We start from the raw sequence: 24,927 nt of genomic DNA, 5'->3' as shown, positions 1-24,927 counted from the left end.
TAAAACTCCCGTGACTTTTCTATTTAATTTTGCCTTAGAGGGCATTCTCCATATTCGTTTAGGTGCGCATATGAAACAACCTTGACCGAATCATCCGCCAAGGAGAAATACATTTGTGAGGGAAAAAAATCTCCCTTTTTTCTAAGAAAAATCGTAACTAAAGAAATATGATATTATCATTTGTATAACTAATTGTACATCATGTTGAATTTATAATTGGTCAATTTCCTTGACATGTTAACGTTCATGTGTTGATCATGCAGATAGTAGGCCGGGATGTAGTAGTAATATCATTTCTTAAATTTGAAGAAATATAATAAAAACTATTCAACAATAGGATCTAACATACTATAAGACAAAACAACAGATATAAAGGATAATTTAAGCGGGAATCAACCAACTCCATACTGAATATAAAAGTCACGTATATTGGAACAGAAATGTGATATATTACGATTGTTCAGTTCCTTTTCAACAAGATATATATAAATATATATTTATGTATGGTATTGTGAATGTAACTGCGTAAAAATGATAAAAGCCATAAAATTTATTTGTTTATCTTTTTATTTATTTGCAGGGAGAAGGTTGCCAGGCGGCATGTCAGTTTCGGAGAATCGTATCCCGCAGTAAATGTAAGAATTAATATGAGCCGCGTCACGACAAAACCATCATAATGGGTTTGAGACCAGCATGGATCCAGACCAGCCTGCGCATCCGCGCAGTCTGATCAGGATCATGCTTCAGCTTACAAGTTTTACTATTTGTAATTGTGCATTGTAAGCGAAACAGCATAGACCCTGATCTATGACTGCGCAGGCTGCAGGATCCATGTCGTTCGCAAACCCCAGTAATGTTAGGATTTTGTGTGACGCGCTTATTGCTATAAAACTACTATACTTTACTGCACAGTAAGATGCAATTTTAATCATGCTTCGAATTCTACGGTGTGTTTTGACGAGTTGATAGTTGGGATTGGGGCTGTGGTGATGAGGGTAGGGGGTTCTATGAGTGCAAACTATGTACCGATCCAAACCATACATCAAACTCATTTGATCTTGCCAATGATTTCGAAGCAAGTCGCATTAGCTTAAATTGAAAGACGGTAGTCAATTCTTTTATTCTTAATTGCCAATTACTTCAAACTACAACTGACCCTCCCGGTTCTGTTTATCTTTTTCAAAGAACATGTATTTTAATTAAAGTGTCAGTTTGAATTTCGCCATAGTAGTGGCAAATCCAAAACAAATTTTAAAATGAAATGAAGATCTTTACTGAAATTGTTACTGCAAAACTAAACTATATCAAGACATTTGTCTAAACCATTTACATTTGTCTTCCAATAGTTAGAGAATCAGAGACAAAAACAGGTCTTTGCACGTTAATCTCGTGCGCATCTGCGTGCGGAGTACTATCAGTAGTTTTAAGAGACGTACATCTTGTGTTTTATTTCACCGTTACAGCCAATCAAATATGACAGTTTCAACACCAACATCATGCATCATGTCAAAAGGAATACACGTTATACTGTCTGTAAATCTACCCTGAATTAATTACAAAGATAAGCCGCTCTCTTAAGCAGACATGAACATTAAGCGGCTAATGCTGGATTAAGATTGATAAGCCTGGCTTCTACAAATCTTTAATCAGCCTTCTTTACTGTCAGAACGGGTTTCTCACACAGCAAGTTAAATGATTTTTGTTTCAATTAAGTTCCGTTTAGTATATTAGTTTTATAAATTCTTATGAAACAAATTCATTGTATCCAGTTGTTTCAATCCTTCATACAGGTGCTATTGTTTCCAGAAAATAATATTTTTAATCCATTTTCAAATGTATTATTTTGTTTATAGATTCATTGTTGTTTGTTTGGTATAACAATGAATTTGCTAAACTCTTACTATAATCTTAACTCAATGCTTTATTTTTCATTCATAATTGCAATTTTTACACCTCTGAAAAGTGTTTTGTGTAACAATAAAAACATTTTCATTATTTTTTTATGGAAAACACTTGTATATATTAAGTATCAGAATTTGAGATATATAAAGTACCAGATTCCTCGAATTGAACTCATACTACTTTGCTGTTGACGTATTGAGTAATATGTAAGACACAAGATTAATTAAAATAATTATTTTTCATGAAAGATACCAAAGGATGGGTGGAAAAAAATCGGATTTTCTTATCTAGGAACGTCATACATTCATGTCTTATCATTTATATGTGCACACAGATTGCATTCTAGCTGTAGAGTTAAAGATTACTTTAATAGTTTTCCATATAACATTTGTCAGTTTCCGAGATTCCTGAATAAAAACAGCATTCGACAATGATTCACAACTTAACGACAGTTGAGATATCTCTGTCAACGGCTTTTTCTTTTGCTTGTCATTGTTTGATACTATTTTTGAGCCGATTGTCATGTACAAAACCTACATAAGTGGGTTGCGACGAGCATGGATGCAGACACGCCTGTCATATGCGACAGTCTGGATCCGGATCCAATCATGTTCAGCTTACATAACTCTATATACAACTAGGAAAAAATAGGACAGCATGGATCCTGATCAGACTGCGCGGATGCGCAGGCTGGTCTGGATCCATGCTGGTCGCAAACCCATTATGTTGCTTTTGTCGTGACGCGGCTCATTTGTATAAACTATTATACTTTCAGCGGATATGCCTGATATGTCATTGTCTAGAACATTTTCTGAAATTCCTGCCGTGAGTGTGGAGCTTGCGAGTCGGAAGGCTGCAGTGGCCTGGAACACGCCTGTCATACGTAACAACCTACCTGGTACCGACCAAAGTTCAAGACTTACCTTTGTTTACGTTCTCTTTACAAGGGACAAAAATAAGAAAGGAGGGGGTGCCTGGAAACAAATTGTTCAGGTGAGATTAAAATTCTGAATGTGCTTGTCTTGTCCTCAAATAGCAAATGATACTTATAGAATCTTTACCTCAACCCAGTATCACAATATAAACAGATGGTAACCCATGGAAACTTACATAGATTTTGATTTATCCCATTAATTCTATTATAATATACAATATGTAATTTAACTTTTGAGTAATTCTACAATGAAATTGGTTCATTTCGTGCAAAGCACATAAAGAATAAAAAAAGTTTTAACAAAACATATGGCTATGAAGTTACTTTGGCAAGCTAATACTTTAAAGATTAAATTTATACATTTTAAACTTCTTCACTATTTACGAGTATAATATTTTAAGCTTCTGAATATCCAAACCTATTGCCAATGTAAGCGTTTTATTTGGCTAATAACAGCGTCCATGTTCTTACTTATATTTATTGACATGGTTTTACGGTTTTCCTCATCAGAGGCCGGTTGTTGTGATGGATATCTTTATAGTTTCTGCCATGAAGATAAAACATTAGAATGTAGATAACCGTGATAGATAAATGTACAATGTACTCAACATAACATAGACCTTAAACAAAAGTAGTGATAGTAAATGAGTCATTAAGATGCTGTATTGACAATTTATCTCTGATAAAAAAGGATAAACCACATACAAATATAAACACTAGCAAAGTAGCAGTTTGGGAAGATAAGTATTCAAAATGATAGAAACGGCAGTTGTGATTTCCTTAAAAATGTTTTCCGAAACTATTGACATATTATCTGATATCTCCATCTTGAACACGCGCTTTACAAGCAATCTTCTATAAATCAACATGTCTTTGTTATTTGTTTGCTTGTTTTTTGTTGTTGTTTTGTTGTTGTTATTATTTTTGTTATTATTTTTATTATTATTATTATTATTATTATTATTATTATTATTATTTCTTCAAAGTATTAGGTTTTCACTAAAGAATCAACACGTATGTTGAAAGTATCATTCTTACTAAATGGTTGACATATGCTATATAATCTATGATTCTGTGAAATTTCTGTTATCTTCAAATTTCTCAAGCTGAAAAATATTTATCTTATCATGGTTTAAATACATTGTCAGTAGTTTTATTTCTTTATTTAAAACTTATTTTTGCCTTACGTTTAATGATTTCTTCATCATGATCACGAGAATATTCCATCATCGGCCCATTACCCGGCAGGTGTTTTATTTCTGTACTTTATTCCAAAGAGATTAAGTTGAAAGGTGCTGAAAATAAGACGGCGACGTGTTATCTACTTCAGAAAATTATAGAGCAACCATATAGTGAACTCTACTCGGGGAGTAAAATAATGAAGCGAATCTAGATTTAGGAGCTTGCGTCGTTATCTAAGATTGGTAGAATTTTTATAAAGAGTTTAAGCTAATGAAAATGAGCGAGTTGCCTCTTTGATAAGAAAGGAGATTAGGCTGGGTTTATAAGTGCAGTCGATAATTGTATGTCATATAGAAATGTTCTAAGAATTTCTGAACATGAAAACTGTAGAACATTTTTAGAACAGCGTGTAAGTTTGATTATTTTATACTAATAAATGAACATTTTTCCTCCATAACTGATATCTATTCAATGTTTTACTAACGTGAACCATGGTATTATTTTTAAAAATAGTGTAGGAAACTTTACATACTAGGTATATCGTAATTATCTTTATTACGTAACTTTTGGGTTGCTTAGTGAGCAATATTGTTTCACAATTGCTTCATAATTCAGAAATATAAGATAATTAATAAAAGTACATTGTAATAATTAGCTTGTTTAACAGTACTTCCATTAATCATCATAAAGTAATTCTTGTACTTCAAGGTTTTGTTCGTAGTTCAATGTATAAGATGAACAGAGCCGTGTCACGACAAAACCAACATAGTGGGTTTACGACCAGCATGGATCCAGACCAGCCTGCGCATCCGCGCAGTCTGATCAGGATCCATGCTGTTCGCTTACAAACTCTATAACAAGTAGAGAAACTGATAGCGAACATCATGGATCCTGATCAGACTGCGCGGATGCGCAGGCTGGTCTGGATCCATGCTGGTCGCAAACCCATTATGTTGGTTTTGTCGTGATGCGGCTCATGTTTAGTTTTACAAGAACCCTCCTTGCTGGACCCTACACCAAAGATTTGTCATAGCCATATCAAGTGTGTTATAAATGTTGTAGATACCGTTGTTAGACTACCAGAATGGTCTTGTACAAAGTCTAAGCTGCTCTTACAAATAGCTTTAACTTGATTTATTGCCTTTCGCCTAAGTTTCTAATGTCGGATTGTAATTATTGCCAAAACTACTGCTGTTTCTTCTAAGTTCAAAATTTTACATCTTTTTCTCTTCTTTCTCTCTTCTTTTAACATAATTATCTCAGTAATTAAAAATTTTCATTAAGTTCAGCACATGAGAAGCTTTGTATGTAAGACCTTAAAGGAAAATATGATTTTACTTTTTTCATGTTTTATGCTCATAGTTTGGCTTTGCGCCTTATTGAGTTACAAAGCACCCCCAAATGTCTTTGTAATCCGCGATATCATAAAATTCTTATGTAATTTTGGCACGTATTACAAATTGCTATTAAATACGAAGGAAAGGGCCATTAAAAACCTATTTGAAAACATAACACTCTCAGAGGTCGTATTGTATGTATAGAAGGAACGACGGAGTTTCCTGCAATATCTAACCATCGGCCCAGAAGTGAAATAAGAAAACTGGAAAATTGATTTGGCATACCTCTCTACGGTTTTTATATTTTAGAAAATAAACCATTATTATAATAGATAAGGAATTTTCAAGAACGTTGTTATTACAAGTTGTAATGTTGTTTGATTCACATATGTTCTGGTTCACTACCCTCATTCAATGAATGTGCTATAAAATAGTTTTATGTAAGTCTGATATTTAAAGGAGTAAAATAATTGAAGATAAAGAACTTCCATTGTTTTTGTTGTTTTACAAAGGTGCATAGAATGAGTATGATAATCAGCCACAGTTTACATAGTTTATTTTCTTTCTTTTTTCGTTTTATAATTGTTATTAACGGAAATTGGTATATTTGAAAGTAAAATAAATAATTTTCCTGTTTTTGTAACAACTTTACGCTCCCATTTCTCTAAAATCAGTTTGTTTTATGTCTTGTGTTACAGAAATACCATTCCTACAATAAACCTGTATAGGATTATCAAGATATATTGTTCGGTTGTACATTTTTAATTTCCCTCTGTACTGGCATTAATATATGTGCAGAAATACAATACGTGATTAGGGCCTCTCCTGTTTGTTTTATTGGGCACTGTGACAAGACGGTGCCTAGGCTAAAATCATGTGATTGGAAATCAACCCAAAATCACTTGTTACTAGTGTATGTAACAGACAACAGGAAATAAGTTTTTGATAAGTGAACTCCGTAATAAGTATGAAAATGATAAGAGTTGGCACAGAATTTCCGTGCAATTTGCTGGGGTTTTTAATCGGATGTTTCTGTATTTCAGATAGCCATAGATCAAAGTTGATTTTTTCCTCCAATTTCTAAGGCAATGTCTATTTTTCTTGATTAGTGAAATTGAAATGCAAGTTGTTGGAAATAGTTCTCACCCGGTGCATCTGCTGTTAGTTGAAGTGATGATTTTTTTCTTCTCTATACGTGTTAGGAAAATGATTTTTCTTTCTCATTAGTTATTTTTGAATGTAACGAGATAAAAATCTTGCCTTCAATGTTTCAAGAAGGGATTGTATCAATTATGAACATTTATCTCAATTTCAATACATGATTACTTGCTTTAGATGGATCTATTTTTTCTACAGAAATCTAATGAGAAGAATCCTATCAGAAATATCATAATTACAGGGGAACATTTTTTTAATCTCAGATATATATTAACACTCATTATTGATGTATGTCTAACTGAAACTTTGTCATATTCATGAACAATTTAGCATCGGTAGGAAGTTCCTCTTTTTCAACTTCGATAACACATGTTTCATTTTATTTTCCATCAAAATGTCTTATATAGTTATGGGATCTTTTAGTGAATTAATACTATTAGTTAAACTTTACATGAAATTTAATCCTGATAAGTAAATATCACTTGCAAGAAGAAAACAAAATTATAATGTGAATATGGAAATTTGATAATTTTAGGTCATTTATTTATTTATTTATTCATTTAACAATAAAGATGATCGTATTTTAAAACCCAGTGTTAAGCAATTATTAGCAGCATGGCCACGATGGCCAAAGGTGTGAATTGTCTGAGAAACCAGCTTCTTTTTCTATTATAAAATTACTCGGCTTACCATTTCTGTAATTAAGTGTAAATTTTGCTTGCCAAATTAAAATACAAAGCATTACATTGGTTAACAACAGGTGATTACAGTTTCTAGAAACTTTCTCTCAACATCTAAGATGGAATGAAATCTGGGCTATGCCTGTTCACAACTGCATGTTTTGCACGTGAACAGGTGTGAAAATTAGGTCATGCACATTCCATTGCTAAATGTCATCGAGCACAAATTGGGTGTTGAACAGTTATTTGATTTCTTCTTTTTTCTTCTTGTAAATAATGTTGTTTTATATTGTCAAACTTGCTGAGTATAAATTTCAACGGAAAGGTGTTGGGAAATACCTGTATTTTATGGTATTGCCATAGACTATGCACCAGTCTACGATAGGAAGAAGTGAAACGGAGGCACAGTATTTTAGAAATAATCTGTTTTATAATTTAGTTCATTTCATTGTCTAGGGTGGGATAATGAATGGAGGTTATAAAATGCAGTATGCTAATTACGGTATAGGTCATTGTTAAATCTTCTGTTATGATTTCTGTTATTCAGATATGATATAAAAGTTATTATACGATATCATTTCTAGAAGTGGCTTTGATCCCAAACAGATACGTATTGAGATAAGTGTTTTGTCTTGGCTACGAAACTTAAAAAAACACAAATGTTTTTCATGCACATATATTTTTTTCATGCAATTATCTTACTAAATGTAATAAACAAGACATCTGCATTAATTCTATCTTTATAAAAAGTCCAAAAGAAATCATTTCTAAGTTCTTAAAAAGAATTGTATTCATGACGCATTGTGTTTAAAGGAAACTTTAAATTAGAAGAAAAAGAGCACAAGCCATACCAGATGGACTTTTTTCTTGTTTTCCACGTTACAGACTTTCTGTTAAAAGAGCTTAAATTTCGAGTATATTGTAACACCTAGCATTGGATTGTTTTGACAACGTGCTACCGACTCTTACAAATGACACAAGTTACGAGCAATTACAGAATTGTTGTATATAAACATCTTAGAGAACATTAAACACTAAAACGCGCTAGCTTTACCGATATACCATATGTAACATCTGTGTCAGCCGTTCTTCACTGTGATAATATATATCTAACACGTGCTCTCGTATCGAAGAAGATTTATAAATCTCGTGCGGAGGGTGCCTGTCTATTTACATTTATGACGACTGTCAGACCAGCGTGATCCTTTCGAAAAATTGTAGTATCAAAATATTGTGTTAAGTTTTATTCGTTTCCACGTCAGTATGTGCTTAATGTGCCATGTATCAGTTGTTTGTTTATCACACGTCAAAATGAGTAGACCAATGTCTAGCTTAATGATTGCACAAAAAGACAGAGAACATTTCTTGTACTTAATGCATTGGTCATTTGATATACATGTATATTCCTATTGTTGTTGGGTAATCAAATTTAAAAAAAACACTTAGAATTTGATAACTTGTTAACCACTTCCAATACAAATTATGGTAGAGCAGATCATGTATAGTTCATTTGAAAGGGCTGAAACGTGTTCCAAATTGAGGCTTGAAAGCAGAATAATAAAGTGTGTTGTTAGCAAATTGTAAGAAAAATAACGTTCTTATATCTTAAATGTAAAGTTCTTTAAAGAGTTTTATGATATGAAGGTAATTAATGTTTATCAAAGGTAAAGTAATGGGGTTAAAGGCCCAAATTGTAATGACATTTTACACATTTTAACTTCAAAGCTTATACATGATTAATTATCACGCACCAAAATTATTTCAGGAAAATATCGAAGAATTCATTTGATAAGATTGGCAAACTCCTTTCCTTTGGAAATTGCCCAGGAATAATGTTTTTTGACAGTATTATGAATTATAATGGTTGAACAATGATATAGTCTGAGTGGTTGCGTATTTCGACGTCTGTGAATTAGCGTTCTCTTTACGTTCAATTATAAGTGCAGAGTGACCCAGTTGGATACGACATCCATTGGTTGATAGTGACTGACTTGTATTAATTAGTCAGTAATTCAGTTTGTATTTAATGTGTTTTTCTGAAGCCCGACATGGCGCTTTATCAAACAGAATACTTGGCAGAAGAAGCTACGATGTCAGCAGTCGTAAAAAGGTGGCACGATTTTCTCGTGTATGTGCACTGTACCGTGTTATTACTTTACTATCGAGTTAGAAGCATTAACATCAGAAAAATATTGTAAACGTTTCTGTATAACACGTGTAACGCCATAACGTTAATCCTTGATTATTGCTAATCCAGATTCACGCACAGGGTGACTCATAACGCATTGTATAGTATGCAGGTGATATTATGACAATAATTTGTTACAAAAAAAATGAGAGACATGCATGGAATGATTTTTGTTCATGGTGATGAAATATAAACAATGACATAATATATCTACAAATAATTAAATGTTGACTTGATAGTCTACTGAAAAAATAACATATACATCAAGAAAAATATATTGTTGAACTGATTTGATGCAAGGGAACATTTTGTTGTCGTAACTGTGTGATGTTTTTGAATCCATTCATTCTGTTGCTCCACTTGTTGTGTTTGTTTATATGACATTATTTTCTACATTTGATTTGAAATATGTTTGATTTCATTATTTAATTTCTTTATTATTATAATATGCTTGTGAAAATCATGGTCAAACGTCCGAGGTCAATATCATGTCAAAGTATGGGCTTTACGTGTTGTTGTGTTGTTCGGAGCAATGATTTATTATTCATCAAAGTTCGAATCACAGTTAATTATGACGTCATCACTGTAAATTATGACATTATATGGGCAAAATCATATTTGTCACCGTTAAAAGAACGAATCGCTTGTTTACCTTTTCCAGAATTTCTCGGCATTACTATCACCTGTGATCTGTACTAACTGATATAAAAAGCAAGGCAGAACTTGTTTCAAAACAAAGTATTCGTTGATGTTTTTGTGAGCCGCAACTGGTAATTGATGGCAATTTTAACCTAGTAAAATACAAATTAGCTTCTAACATGTTACACTGTTACACAAAGCTAATGTAATAACGAAGAAAATTGATTTTCCAGCTTTTTTAAAGATGCAAGTTAAAACCAGGATGGGTAGACTGTTCTTTTCTATAATTTGTTTCTTCAGATGCTAAACACAAGATCAAAGTATCATGTTAAAACATGATTACAGCAATACTGCGTTATCTTTATCACAAAAGAAGAAAAAATAATCTCATTTGCTTTAGGATTGAACCCGTGTTTCTTTTGTTTTTGATTTAAGTTTTAAAACAGATGGATAAAAGTAAGCACTTGATGTAACAAGATTTGATCCTTTATATTTACTGCCAAAATTTCAAAAGCATCGGTTATTGTTCTGAATATGTTTGTGTGAACATATAATATAAGACCTGAATAAAGAGAGAGAGAAAAAGCAAGACGTCTGGTTCCAAATTTTAAGCTTTTAATCCTAAACATCTTTCTCATCAATCTATAGATTAAGAAATGAGAAATTACAAAGAAAATTAATGTAATGAACAAAGTACACTAAATTAAGTTGGATTGAAACTGGGTGTAATTGTTTTGAACTGAACAATTCTAAAAACACAGATTGTGGACTAAGATATAAAACAATATTGTTCTTTTTTATATTGTTAACTCTGGTTAATTTGGTGGTATTGCGGGTTGCGTTCATTGAATGCCGCCCTTCCTTGTTGATCCTTGCTTTTATATTTTTTGTAATGTTGATTCTTTAACGCGCTTCGGGTGAAAAAAAAATATTTTACAATGAACTTGTTTGGATGTTAACAATTAAAATATAGTTTTTGATATTTATGCATAAGATTATAATAGGTAACGCGACATAAATATTTTAGTAAGGCAGTAGGCCTTATGAATATAATGTGTCTGTGTAATACCTTACAATGAGACGAAGTACATATGTAGACTAATTTTCTTGTTTGTTCTTTTTTTCTCTTGTTTTGATGATTCAGCATAACAAAAATGAAGCAATCTTTACATAAAAAATGACAATACAGTCATTAAAATACAATTTTATAACTGCGAAGAATAACTGCAGGATTCTCATATTAAGCGATTCGCTTTTCCCAACTTTTATATTGCTAAAAAATTTAATTGTACTATGTTTTCTACTATTTTGCAGACGAGTTTGACTTATGCCAACATTCATCTAAACTCTCTACCATACTATCCTGAGTTCTGGCTAATGGCTGTCGGAGAGAACGGAACACAAGCGGAAATACGGTTTAATGCTTCGATATCAGACAACCTTCCCTACACCGACGGTATGTTTAAACCTTTAAATAGACTTATCTGCTTTTAATGTTGACTTACCAACGATGATGTCAGAAGTAAGGTGCACATTGTCAGGATTATAAGGAGGCAAACAGAGTAAAATTTTTGTCAAACTTGTAGTACAGGTTTTGCTATTGCCAGTGGTTCTGCAAAGGATAATAAAAAACAAGAGAAAGTTCTTCAAGCAAGATAATGTTGTTTTAAAATAAATTGATCTTTGTTTACAAATAAAGTCAGTTTTTCTTACTTTTGACGGTGTACAAAATACTGAATTAAAACACCAATGAAACTTCTAGACTTAAAGTAAGATACATAGGAACTAAGTCAAAAAAAAGGGGGGGGGAGAAAATAACAGAAAGGGCATTTGTTATGATGCCACCATAATCTTAAAGTATTGAGAAATATAGATTGTAAATAATTATTTATGAGGTGAGATAATAGTAGTGGGTGAACGACCGGGTTATTAGACACGGATATAAGTAAGATATCATCTCCACCCTGATAACATATCAACAAGTGTAAGATGTATCTGTCTGATTCTATAAGTACTACAATATACAAGTAAAACATTAATAATTCATGTTTTATTTATACAATTTATATGTACCTGTATATATTTACTACATACAAAACACTTACTGCCATTGAACTTTGAAAATATCAGAGAAAAGCAGTTTCTGTTGAAAGTTGTTGTGAGTTCAAAATGAAATGAAAAGAAAAATATTCTATGAAATATTTTTTGTAATTTCTTTTAATAAGTTATATATAGATATGAAATGTTTAATCATAAAATTTGAAAATGGTCCGATTATATTGGTCTTAAATGGATTCTAATTCATTTGAAGTCAAAATAGCTTTACATTTTGCCATAATTGTGGTCAATTATATATTTTACTAAACAAAACTAACAATAATCTATGTAACCGAGGGACATTTATTTCCAAAAAAAAATTACGTTAAGATTGTGTCCGTAACGTACAAACCTTCTTTTAACCATTTAGCTGATCTTGTTTTACAGAAGTCATTGCGGTTCCGGTATGGGACAAATATTATCCGTTCCGCATGAATGAAGGGGCTGTTATAGAGTACGACAATAAATCTACGCTACAACTCAACATGACAATGACCATAGTGAACGGTACATTAAATCCTGTGGTAACCTGGGTCAATCCAAACGTTCTCCCAAAGAAAGGCAGCAGCGAGCTAGCTTATTCTATCAACTATTATTTACAACATTGTGACTGCCCCTGGCCCGAGGATCATTACTCTAAAGTGCTCTATGTACAAACATATGAAGAGGTACAATGACATTTTGATATATCTTTTTTATATTCCTACATTTTTGTTATAATTTTATCTTTAAGATTACAATCCCTAACAATCAAGTACTGTTTAAAAACCATTCGCTGTTTGAACTTGAATATCAAATTTTAAAATAGTTTATAACTTTACTTATAAATATGTTTGTTTTTCTTCAGCCAAAGCTACACTTGAAAAACATTGCTTTTAACGCGGAGTATTTGGTAGAAATCCAATTAAAATCGGACAAGAATTGGCAAGGGGAGTTAACCTTCTTAACACCAAAATGTCTTCAAACAGACGGTATAAATCCAGCTAAATGTCTATCGCAAGTTTCAGGAACACATAAAGAAGTTTACAAAATAACCACGCCATATCCGAAAACTACTCTAGAAAATATTGGAAATGGAAAAGTAGCTTTAGGTAGGTACTTACAAAAACAGCACGCCAATCAAATTGTATTTATCATACCACATAAAAAAAGCCGAGATTACTCAAATCAATCTTGTATTTTATTTTTATGTAGTCTTGCAGTGGCTCTGTGACAATTATTTACAATTTGACCAGATAAAATTACTTCAAAGGTATGGTGTTTCGGGGATGTAAAAGCAGTACTTTGCTATGAAAATAGTTGAAATCACTGCAATGACATCATTAAATTTAATCATAGAAGATATGAAACAATCCAATTCCACTTTTATGTGTCAAATAATTTGGTAATCTAACAATATATAATTTGTATTGACTTCGGTTTACAGTTTGTTTGTTTTGTTTGTAGATACTGACCATCTAAACCAGCAAGAGGATGGCTCGTTTACCGGATCAGCGTCATCACACGGTCTAGGTATATAGCAAAATATTACAATTAAGGCATCAGATTTCTTAATGTTTGAATTTCGTAAGATGAAGGTTTGTAGCTTTTGAAAAGTGATATTTTGCTGATGACAAGAAAATAGAATAAAACATTTGAAGCGGAATCAAACGTTCGGTCTTGACAAATTTTTAAATATATTTTACAGTTTGAAACATACATTATGTCCCTATTATATTGTAACCTTTGTCTTATTCATTGACTGCACGGTCAGCAACAAGTATAATGTTTTATTTCAGACTGGAATATTACAATTGCTGGAATGGAATATGACGACACAAGTGAAAAAGTGTTATGTCATCTAAAATGGTCGTTACCAATTAATCACACGGGGTTATCACAGGAAATTGTGTGGAGCAACATTCCACATGCTGACCAAGATCAAGTTGATGCTGGCAGAAAGAAACATGTGTCTAAGGCTGGAGATACTGACAAGAAAACATTAGAACTAAGACCATGGAATCTATACAGAGTCTTTGTAAGTTTTAGATGACAAAATGAATAAAACCTCTTTATCATGTAATAACTGCAGCAAGTTTATGGCATTGTCAAAACAAGAAATTGTTTAGATAAATTACAAATCGATTTCAATGCATCAGTTTCGTTGCTTAATACACGTGGCACTAAAATATATTGATATAAAGCAATTTCACTTGTAAAATGGTACGAAATCTAATCCTTGTACGTACGCAGATATATGTTTCTTGTTTCAGATTTGTTTTTATATTCTGGTTATGGTTTGAAGCCAACAAAATATAAAATAGCTACATAAATTACTAAAATCAAGTTTCCAAATATGATATGATACTAGTATCTATTATTTTGTTTGATACAGCGGCCGTGTGAGTTTTGTTTTTATCATGCATATTTCCAGCACGTAACAATTCCTGGCAACCATGTTTCTATTATCTTAACATAATCAACAATGTTTGTTTTCCCATCAAAAGTTTTCTCAAGGATACAACTGACTGGCTATTCTTCAGTATAACATGAAACTTTCGTTTTTATAGCTCGTTCATTTAACTTTTTTTAATATAGCGATTGACTTGCTTTATATCTAAGCTCTTTACGTCACGTTAGTTAGTGTTGTTCCGTGAAATACATTGCATTTTTTCCATGAACGCATGGTGTGAAGTTTCGATTTCAAAAATCAAAAACAAGACAATCAAGAACGCAAGAGTGATGATCACATGTTGCGATAGTAACGTCACATTTAAGTAATAATTATTTCGTACCCAGAAATGTTTGAATCATTTCTACTTCTGGTAATTGAATTGAACGTTAAGCCGTAACATATTCATGTATTTATACTTAACAGGTAAGAGCCACCTTAACTGACGAAAATGGTAACAAGAAAGAGCTTCTCAGGAGCAAGTTTCTGGAATTAAATACAAACATCACTGATCAAATTCCTCACGTGTCTCTAGCCAGAGTATCTGATATAGGTATGGAAGTTTTAATGTTGACAACCATAGTAATAAAAATGGAACTGCTGTACAATTGTCTTAATATAGTTTCTGATATAGGTATGGAAGTTTTAATGTTGAAAACCATAGTAATAAAAATGGAACTGCTGTACAATTGTCTTAATATAGTTTCATTTCTATATGATATTGATAAAATCCTTTTGCTATTATATATTAATCGTAATTATTTCTTCTATATGTTTGTTTTGCTCTAAACCTGTAACATTTTTGGTTGTGTCTTCGGCAACATATGTTCCCGGAGATGTTACTTCGTCCACAAATGTTCAATTAAAGCATAATTCTTCAACTGTTTGAACTAAATGCTATCGTATTTGAAAACATTTGTTAATTCCGCCTTATTAATTTTATTTTTCCTAAAAAATAATCATTGGCCCTCTTCTTCTTGTATTTAATATACATCAGTATTTCCCTCACTATTTGGTTCAATCTCTTTAAAAGTAGGTATTTTATTTTAATAAAAGAGAATACATTGTCACCGATGTTGTGTTTTAGATCAGGAGAAGGATATCCTTAACGGTATTATCGTAGGTGTGACTGTTGTCTCAAGCATTATCTTATTTGGTATCATCATTTTATTCATCTACAAGAAGAGACAAAGCTTCAGAGACATTATCATCACCAAAACAACCGTTGCTAAGAGCAACAGCTACAAGTCAAACGTTGGTTGTAAGTACATCCGTTGCTCGTCTTATATCTATTTATAATTATTAATGAGCCGTGCCATGATAAAACCAAAATAATGGGTTTGCGACCAGCATGGATCCAGACCCGCCTGCGCATCCGCGCAGTCTGAGCAGGATCCATGCTGTTCGCTATCAGTTTCTCTACTTGTTATAGAGTTTGTAAGCGAACAGCATGGATCCTGATCAGACTGCGCGGATGCGCAGGCTGGTCTGGATCCATGCTGGTCGCAAACCCATTATGTTGGTTTTGTCGTGACGCAGCTTATCTATAGCAGTGTCCCCTACATTTTCCTCATGTTTTGTATCTGTTGTTTGATTGCAATACATAAAACAGGACGGGAGAAGACTCATTTTGGACGTTAACGAGGTTTCTGTATGTGAATTTAACACATTATTGCTGGCATAAAGTTCATAAGCATGTTTACTTTCGTCGTCCGGTAATTGGGGCATCAAATTCGAAAACATAACTTACACAACAGTGAATGATTCAAAGTATTGTTGGTCCATTGGTCCAGAAAATTTCTTTCATGCGGCATAGGACAATTGGTATTCTACTTACGTTAATCTGGCTATACAATACAATATATAAATCAAAGGGCTGCAACCTCTGTGGTATTTTCTGATCTTTGCAATCTAAATCATACTGACTATCTGTATGTATTTTCCAGTATAAGTTTATTTTTATATACTATAATTAATCTTACGCAGCGACTGCGTCTATAACAGTTTGAGATTGATACATATGGAATTTTGCATGACTAGAGTTGCATCAAAAAATCATTTTTCATTTTTAATGACAGCCACACTTTATCCTTGCATATCGTGGCTACTTCCTTAAAAAGACACCGCAAAAAAAAAGTTGCCTCGCCTAGGATTTGAACCTTAGGTCTCTCACACCCTAAACGAGCGCGCTACCTCTGCGCCACGGTGAAGTAATACATATGTAGCTTGAATAAAAACAAATACATTGTAATTCTTATTTGAAAATTTCCAATTCGTGTTTGTAATCCTTACTAATGTTCACGATAAACCTGTTGTTTAACACTGATGAAAATAATTTAGCGAAACTCTTCTCGACAAAAAAGTACGACATGTATATATATTCCACTACTCGACAGTCAGATTTATTTGTGTACTACGCGGTAATCGACATAGCTAAAAATAGCATTTTCATTGATTAAGCTTTACGGAAATAGCCGAACATTTTTCATTGGGTAAAAAAGATATTCATCCGCGAAATTTGTGATTGTAACATCATATTTCTATTGACTACTCTAAACTTTTAATGCACTGCAATTCGTTAAATGCCTACATTAAAAGTTATTCTTTCTTTTAAATTGCTGGTTTTTAAGCAGTTCTGAGTGAGAACTACTTTGCGTTGTTAGGTCTGTTAGGAAATTTTGTGTTAGACCGTGGATGTTAGCTTTGTATTTTCTGATCTTGCGATCAGAAAATACAAAAATAACATCATGATTTAGACAAGAGTTAGTGTTGCTATGTTTTATATTTTTTGAATAAATAGAGGATATTCAAGTTTTTTCTATAAATACATGATTTATTTTCATCGAGTGGTAAAATAAATATTTCATGAGTGGCGGTAGCCACGAGTGAAATATGGTAATTTTCATGCCACAAGATGAAAATAAATCATGTATTTATAGAAAAAACTTGAATTTTCTGTTTATTATGTACATTTTTCTCTTTTTTGCGATAAAATTTTAAAACTTTCCCTTAAATTTTGTGTACTGGTAGAATTTAAAAGAAAGTAGTCCGGCAAGACACCAGTGAAAATACGGAAAATATGTTTCACTGCAGTGAAAAATAAATTTTTACAGTGAAAATACGGAAAATGAAAATACGCATTTTATTTCATCAATATTTCTCAATATTTAATATTTCATTTATAAGTATATAATAAATTGAATGGATTTTCAATTGACACAGATATATACATATATAAAAACTTTGTCTATCTATCTAACACTAGTCTAGTATAAAATATGTAAACCCAAGTTCTTTGTACTGAGGCGTTCTAGTACCATTTATCCGCATATCATGATATTTAATTACTGTTGAAAATCTTTCCTTTTTAATTATTTCCATCAGAGTTGATACGCGGAACATATAATAGCTTTTCATAGAGACGGGTTTTAATCCTTCAAACATTGCAAGCTCATCATGGAAGTGATTATACAATATTTACTGCATTAAGTAGATTCCCATCTCCCTTCGTGTATAAATTCTAAATCAGGAGCTGTAAATAAAACCTTAGTGCAACTGATTACTAATGACGGTATGTAAAAAATGGACGCGCTGTTTGTAATATTTTAAAATGGGGTCATTACCGGATGTTATAACCGAAGAGAATTAGAAAAGGAATCTCTCTTTTATTTATGGAATGATGCAAACATAAATCTAGAATGTCTATCTTTTCTTACCTGTGCATTGTTTAACCAGTGAGATATTCATGTTAAACATATTACCGGATTTTTTTTACATTTTTTGTCTTTTCATTTGGTTTTGTTCTGGATGATGTCAAATCTCCAGACGACTTCGAAACAACAGTCCGATTATAGATATAACAGAGTTCAGCCTTGCAGCAATTGTTAAGATCAATAATGACTTATTCATAAAGAAGCACCAAAGTGAAAATTAACTTAAAGAAGTAAAGCAGGGATTCTAAAACAGACATATTGATATAATGATTATGACATAATGTTAAAACATTCTTTGGAGATTTTATCGCCAAAATCTCGAACTATTTTCAATTCTGATTTAAAATATGCAGGAAAGCCTTACACAATATTAGATGTATCGTTTATCAGCTACTTTATCACACGACAGAGCGTCGAGGTCTTATCACCATTTTTATTTAATGTATCATTAAATCTTTTTTTTAAAGTGCAAAGCGCACTTCATATTCAATTTCTTATCTTTAAGATTATCAGTAGTTTAATTTCTTGGAAGATTTAACAAAGAAATGCTGCTAGAACCTCGTGACCCAGTAAAGTTCTTCTCCATATGTAAACAGTGTAATCAACACAACGATTTCATATCTGTAAAGCATGTTTTTGATATTAATGTTAAGCACAGTAATTAATTGCATAACTCTGCAAGATAAAGCGTAGTCTCGAGTGTTAAAATCAAGAGAGTCTTGACACAAAAGAATACCATTTTATATAGATAAATGAGCCGCGTCACGACAAAACCAACGTAATGCGTTTGCGACCAGCATGGATCCAGATCAGTCAGCGTATCCGCGCAGTCTGATCAGGAACCATGCTGTTCGCTATCAGTTTCTTTACTTGTTATAGGGTCTGTCAGCGAACAGCATGGATCCTGATCAGACTGCGCGGATGCGCAGACTGATCTGGATCCATGCTGGTCGCAAACTCATTACGTTGGTTTTGTCGTGACGCGGCTCAAATTCTTTAATTGGGAACGCAAGCATAATGGTAGTTGATATTATGATAGAGTAATTAGCAGTATAAGTAATAGAAAGAGCACCGAAACACGAGGCTATCTGATTTGTACGAGGGGGCGTAGCCCCCGAGTATTAATCAGATTGCCGAGTGTTTTGGTGTTCTTTCTCTTTTGTATCATAGTCAAACATAACAGCACGTTCCCTGTTGTCACAATATGAAACCCCGGCAAAAATGAACCAATGAACGAACATCTGAATATGACATTTCTGTCGCTTTCCCTTTCTCTGCCGTCACAATATGTAAACCCCAGCAAAAATGAGCCAATCAATGGGCATGCTCTGGAGTGCGGGTAACTAATACCCGCACTCCAGTTAACGCACTGTGCATGTATATGTATACGATTTAACCCTGACACATTTTCAACAGAAAGGTCTCCAAACTATGATACAAGAAACATAAGTTGCATGTTTAAGTTGATTTATGATTTAGTAATTCACTTTGATCAAAGGAAAAACCAATACTTGGTCCGCTCTGGTTTATTGTTTAAACAAGTTATCATGATATGCTACATGTAAATAACTGTATGTAAAATTTGGTTTAAAATAGTTCCAATGCTAACGAATTATTTATTAATAACATCCATTGAAATAAAAGATAAATTATAAATTTGCATTAAAAAGACCCCCCAAAAAAGTTATTCATTCATAAATTGAAACATTAAAAAGATGAACAGAAAATGTTAATTGTTTTCTTTTAGGTTATTGATTAAACATATGCGGAAGTTTTGCAAAACTGATTTGACATGACCTTAAATCGTTCTAAATCAAGACAAAAATAAGGTCACACTGAACTATGTTTCTACAGTGACGAGCAGCCATTAGGCAATGTAAGGAAAATTAAATGCATATCAGAAAAAGTCTGTATCTGACTTAAAGTGAATAATGAAATTATTTATCAGAACAGAACAGATACTTTTTTTAAGATTTGTACATTGTACATCATCTATAATATAATAATATTTACAAACATAACGTCAATATTATGGTAATAGCAATCATGACATTTTTAAAAAAATTCTTAATCTAGTAACAAGAACAAGAAAATTAGTTAATAAATGTATAAACATTGTTCTACGAAATAAAAAGTAAAGACATACGAAAAGGAGAATGTACAATTATCATCATAACTCGATACATATCAATATGCATTGTTTAAACAACAAACAAACAAGTATATAGTTAGATGTTCAAATGTTTATGGTAAATGCGGCATGGAATAATATAATATAATTATAATTATTATATTTGATGTGTGTTTATTGTATCAATTAACTATTACATTTATAACATGAACTGTAGTACCTAAAAGTGATTGATTACAAACATCAATTTTATTCAATTACTATGAGCTGTTTTGATAGCTCTAAGCATGTTGATAAGAAGGTAGAGAGACAGGGGGCTTACAGGGTAGAACTCTTGTTGCCAAAGTATTTAAGATGTATTAAAATGAACATTTTCTCAATTAATGATCGTTCTGGATTCTTTTACATTTACTCCGAAGTCCTTTCTACGTGAAAATAATAGAAAATTTACAAAATAAATGCAAACTCTAAATAAAATGTGTTGCATAAATTGTTTTTGTTGGTATTTAATATATTCAATGTCTTAAAGTTAAATTCACTTTGAATTACTTAACACTTTCAAAATAAGAGACATTTTCATAATCTCGAAAGTGTGGTTCTTACTTTTTGTCTTCAATTAATATTTTTAAAGTGGTAGAATTGATAACATTAAGTTTTTTACATATATCTTTGTCTACTTTGTTCATGCATACATTAATCTATACCATCTTTTCGCTGTAGTTATTAATCTATTTTAACATCAAAATGCTATGAAATAAGGCATTACCAGTCTGACATTAATCAGGTTATCATATAAAATGCCGTGTTTTAAATCTATTTCCTTATCTTCAACGTATATCTTCTGTTACTACACTTGCCGATGTCTTGGCTGGAAAACTCGGCTAAACTTTATTTTTCAAAGTGAGAGGAGTATGAATTACGGAGGGTTATTCTGATATTTAAGAAAGAAAGCAACATTGATTATTGTAGATAATATATAATCTTAAAAGCATCCATGTTTGTTTTTGGTATGTCAAGTGTGATTGCATCTTTTATCGGCCTATTTCGTCACAATAGGGCGTGTAAAATGATAGAGTTCTTACTAAAACAAACACATGATTGAGCTGTTTATTATATCAATAACACAATGAGTTACAAGTAGAGAAACTGATAGCGAACAGCATGGATCCTGATCAGACTGTGCGGATGCGCAGGCTGGTCTGGATCCATGCTGGTCGCAAACGCATTACGTTGGTTTTGTCATGGCACGGCTCAATTTTATAAACGTTTTTTACGTATATGTCCTAAACTGTACCTAACTCAGTTTGGTCTCTGTACGCAGGTGATGTCTACAACGGTCATTCTGGAAGTGTATGTTTATTGAAACAAATTTAGTATAACACATGAAGTGTTGTCATGTATTTTATGATTTATTTATGATACTGAATAAACAATGCCATAGTCTTTAATCTTCATAAGATGGCAATTATATTTTTAAGCACTATCTCATGTAAATAAATAAATATAAAAATGTATTTACTTTAGCAACATTTCAGTTCTGTTAACATCTGTAGATAAAAAGCTTATTGCATTTCCGTCGGAATAGCATACGGTGTCACCTTTATTTATCCACGGTAGACGCGCAGTCGCAAAGGATAACTAATCATTATAAGTGATCAGATTGGTCATTATCGTCCCATCTTCTGCTTTGAAGTTGCCGATTTTTTTTTGTCTTTATAACTAGCTTTTTGCGTCCTTGTTTTATCAAGAAACACGTCTAGACTTAGAAAAACATCATCTATTGAAATGCATTACTGTCAAGCCGGTAGATATATAATGTGTTAAATCAGGGTAGATAACTCTAGCAAGATCATATGCGTGATATATACCTGCAACTCTTTATTGTAAAGAGCAATAGCTATCACATCAAATCACAAAATAAGTTTCTAAAAGAGGGAAATGAAATAAAGTGGTTAACGAAGTTTTTCAATTTTTACAGCAAGCAATTCTACATTATATGATACATAATTATGCCATATCGAAGTAGTAATACATTGCAGTTTCATATAATTTACTAGTAAATTTGCTATTGTTCTTTAAAACGAGTATAATTCTTTCAAACACATGTGTCATGCTATTCAAATTTAAAAAAATAAATGCGAAAAGTAAACATATTAGTCTAGATTGAACATCTTTTCTATTTATTTTCAATATATCTAACACTTTTGTGTGTTGATATTAATTTCAAATTTCATATTTATTATAGGTAAGGTAGACTACTCTAACCAAATTTTGATAACAAGCGACGATTGGGAAGTGGATTGTCGTCAATTGAAATTTGCGAGTCATATCGGCCAGGGGGCATTTGGTAAAGTCGTCACAGGTTATTACCAGGATCAACGAGTAGCTATAAAACTTGTCAGAGGTAAGGAAGACATACAGAGGATGTACAAATCCCTAAATAACACTAAAGGACTGCAGACTTGAGAAGAACGAGTTCAATTCCCCGCTAGTTCAACTGAAATTACTAATATTCTTTTAGCCGAGATAATGTGATACGAGTATAAGCGCTACATAACCAGCTATTTGTAATATGAACAATCTTTAATCAATTCCAAAACAAAATCAAGTGTTGATACTTTACAGCAGTAGATTGTTTGAAGAAAAAAGAAAGCATGTGTAAAAAGAGTAAAAAAGAGCCTTCTAGACATTTTATTTTGAAATGAAAATAAAGGGTCCTCGAAGAAGATCTGGCTTAAATACCTGCACTTTTAAGATTTCCATTTAAATACTTTTTTATTGTTTTACATGATAAAATGTAATTAAAATGTTATTCCGCTGAACGAAAACAAGGGTAATGGAATTAATTAGGTGCAGGTACATTTTTAAAGGTCTGAATGCAGTAAAAGCTGTATGTAGATTAAGTATATTCCAATTAAAAAGGATTAAACGGTCGCTCTACAAAGAAACTTTACAGTTTTATTGTTTTAAATCAAACAATGTTTTAAGTTTAAAGAAATAATCTTTAAAGAAATACAACACTACAAAATTCAAGCAAAGAATGTCTTTAAACTTGTTTCCACGAGCCAAATCTTATATCCCAAGCGTTCTAAATAATTCCCTTTTGGCTGTTTTATGTGATCAAATTTGTTTTGCCAAATGTTTTCATAATCCTTATCTCTTTTACCGTTGATATGAGCATGGAAACTTTAAGGAACTAATCGTGTTGAGCAGGAAATTAAAGATAGAAGTGCTGCCCGATAATTCGCTTATCAGATCCACGATTTGTTAGGAAAAAGCCTTTGAACTTACTGTAGGAAAACCCGTAAATTATTTTTCATGTTGTGTTTGAATCAAACACGAATTTTATTATTACATAAAGATTGAAATTTGTAAACATACATAAGGTCAATTATATAATGAAGAAATTATTTGAAATTTGTAAACATACATAAGGTCAATTATATAATGAAGATATTATTTATTTTCATGGCAAATTTTATTTCAATTACAATGTTTTCCTTTTTTTTTGATACTGATATGGTTGTGGTTTGTTTTGAAAATTGAATGCTACTAGTATTTCCTCTTTAAGGTATACATACAAGTAATTACATAGAATAATATTTTACAGTATAAGGTAAAGGTAGAATTTGTGAAATAATTGCAAAGGTTTGTGTTTCGCATTTTAAATTAAAATGACTTGTGCGTAATAATTAATATTTTTACGTACATATATAATTCACACATTATGCCACTAGAGAGAAGACAACATTTGTGAATTTGATATCAACTGATTACATTCGGAAAAAAAGCATCTTGATTTTACTATTGACTTCTATTAAAATGTCTCTATATTATTTCTTTTCTATGATACTTGCAAAGACTTTTAAAATTCCCTTTCAAAATTTATTGTATTTAGTTTCAACCATTTTGTTCTCGTTTAGGGCACACCCATTATTTAACTTGCGGACCATATGCAGCATTATCAATTTTTGTCGTTTTGGATGTTATCTTTATTTTATTGTCGTAATGTTCTAACTTAAAGATATCATTTTTAATTCTTGTATCCATAATAATATTTCTGTAAATATGATTATAATTATTACGAATGCTACAAATACGTGTCATATTGTATGTAAATGTCGATGAGCTGTTAATGTGCTTAAGACTAATAAAATATATGTTATGTTATGTTAATAATAGCCTCCTGAATTTATTTCATTGCAGTTCATAAACTTATTGAAAAGCATTGCAACTCAAGTCAGGCTAAAATAGCACAAAAATATGATTGTTAATGTATTTCTGAGTATATTTCTTACTCATCCTTTGCATATCTGTCTGTTTTAAATGTCTCAGTTGATCATTGTAAGAAATTCAAATTTTATATTTTAGGTTTTTATAACTCAGGGAAGTTCGTTTACCACCATCACCCATCTGGGTGAAATTAATATATGTTGTATTATGCCGTCAGAGAAGAACAAGAAGTATTTCTTTGTTTGCAAAATAATGTAAAAAGAGTAAAAATGTGTAAAATGACAATATTGAACAAAATTTTA

General features: G+C 31.9%; 1 protein-coding gene across 3 annotated transcripts in view; it reads left to right on the top strand.

The window, feature by feature from the left end:
- The window catches only part of LOC132720760 (uncharacterized), a 55,330-nt gene that overhangs the window by 16,309 nt on the left and 14,094 nt on the right, over positions 1-24,927 (top strand). For all 3 annotated transcript variants that reach the window (XM_060704970.1, XM_060704971.1, XM_060704972.1), the window contains 10 exons: positions 581-635; positions 2,678-2,895; positions 11,335-11,476; positions 12,505-12,785; positions 12,965-13,208; positions 13,564-13,629; positions 13,896-14,134; positions 14,975-15,101; positions 15,636-15,809; positions 22,638-22,796. In XM_060704970.1, the coding sequence (XP_060560953.1) occupies positions 581-635; positions 2,678-2,895; positions 11,335-11,476; positions 12,505-12,785; positions 12,965-13,208; positions 13,564-13,629; positions 13,896-14,134; positions 14,975-15,101; positions 15,636-15,809; positions 22,638-22,796 (1,705 nt within the window). The remainder of the gene's footprint in view (positions 1-580; positions 636-2,677; positions 2,896-11,334; positions 11,477-12,504; positions 12,786-12,964; positions 13,209-13,563; positions 13,630-13,895; positions 14,135-14,974; positions 15,102-15,635; positions 15,810-22,637; positions 22,797-24,927) is intronic.

Source organism: Ruditapes philippinarum, unplaced genomic scaffold (assembly GCF_026571515.1).
Source record: "Ruditapes philippinarum isolate M1 unplaced genomic scaffold, ASM2657151v2 ctg446_1_1_1_1, whole genome shotgun sequence".
Classification (NCBI taxonomy): Eukaryota; Metazoa; Mollusca; class Bivalvia; order Venerida; family Veneridae; genus Ruditapes; species Ruditapes philippinarum.
The sequence above is the reverse complement of the archived record's forward strand: the minus strand, read 5'-3'. Positions and strand labels throughout refer to the sequence as shown.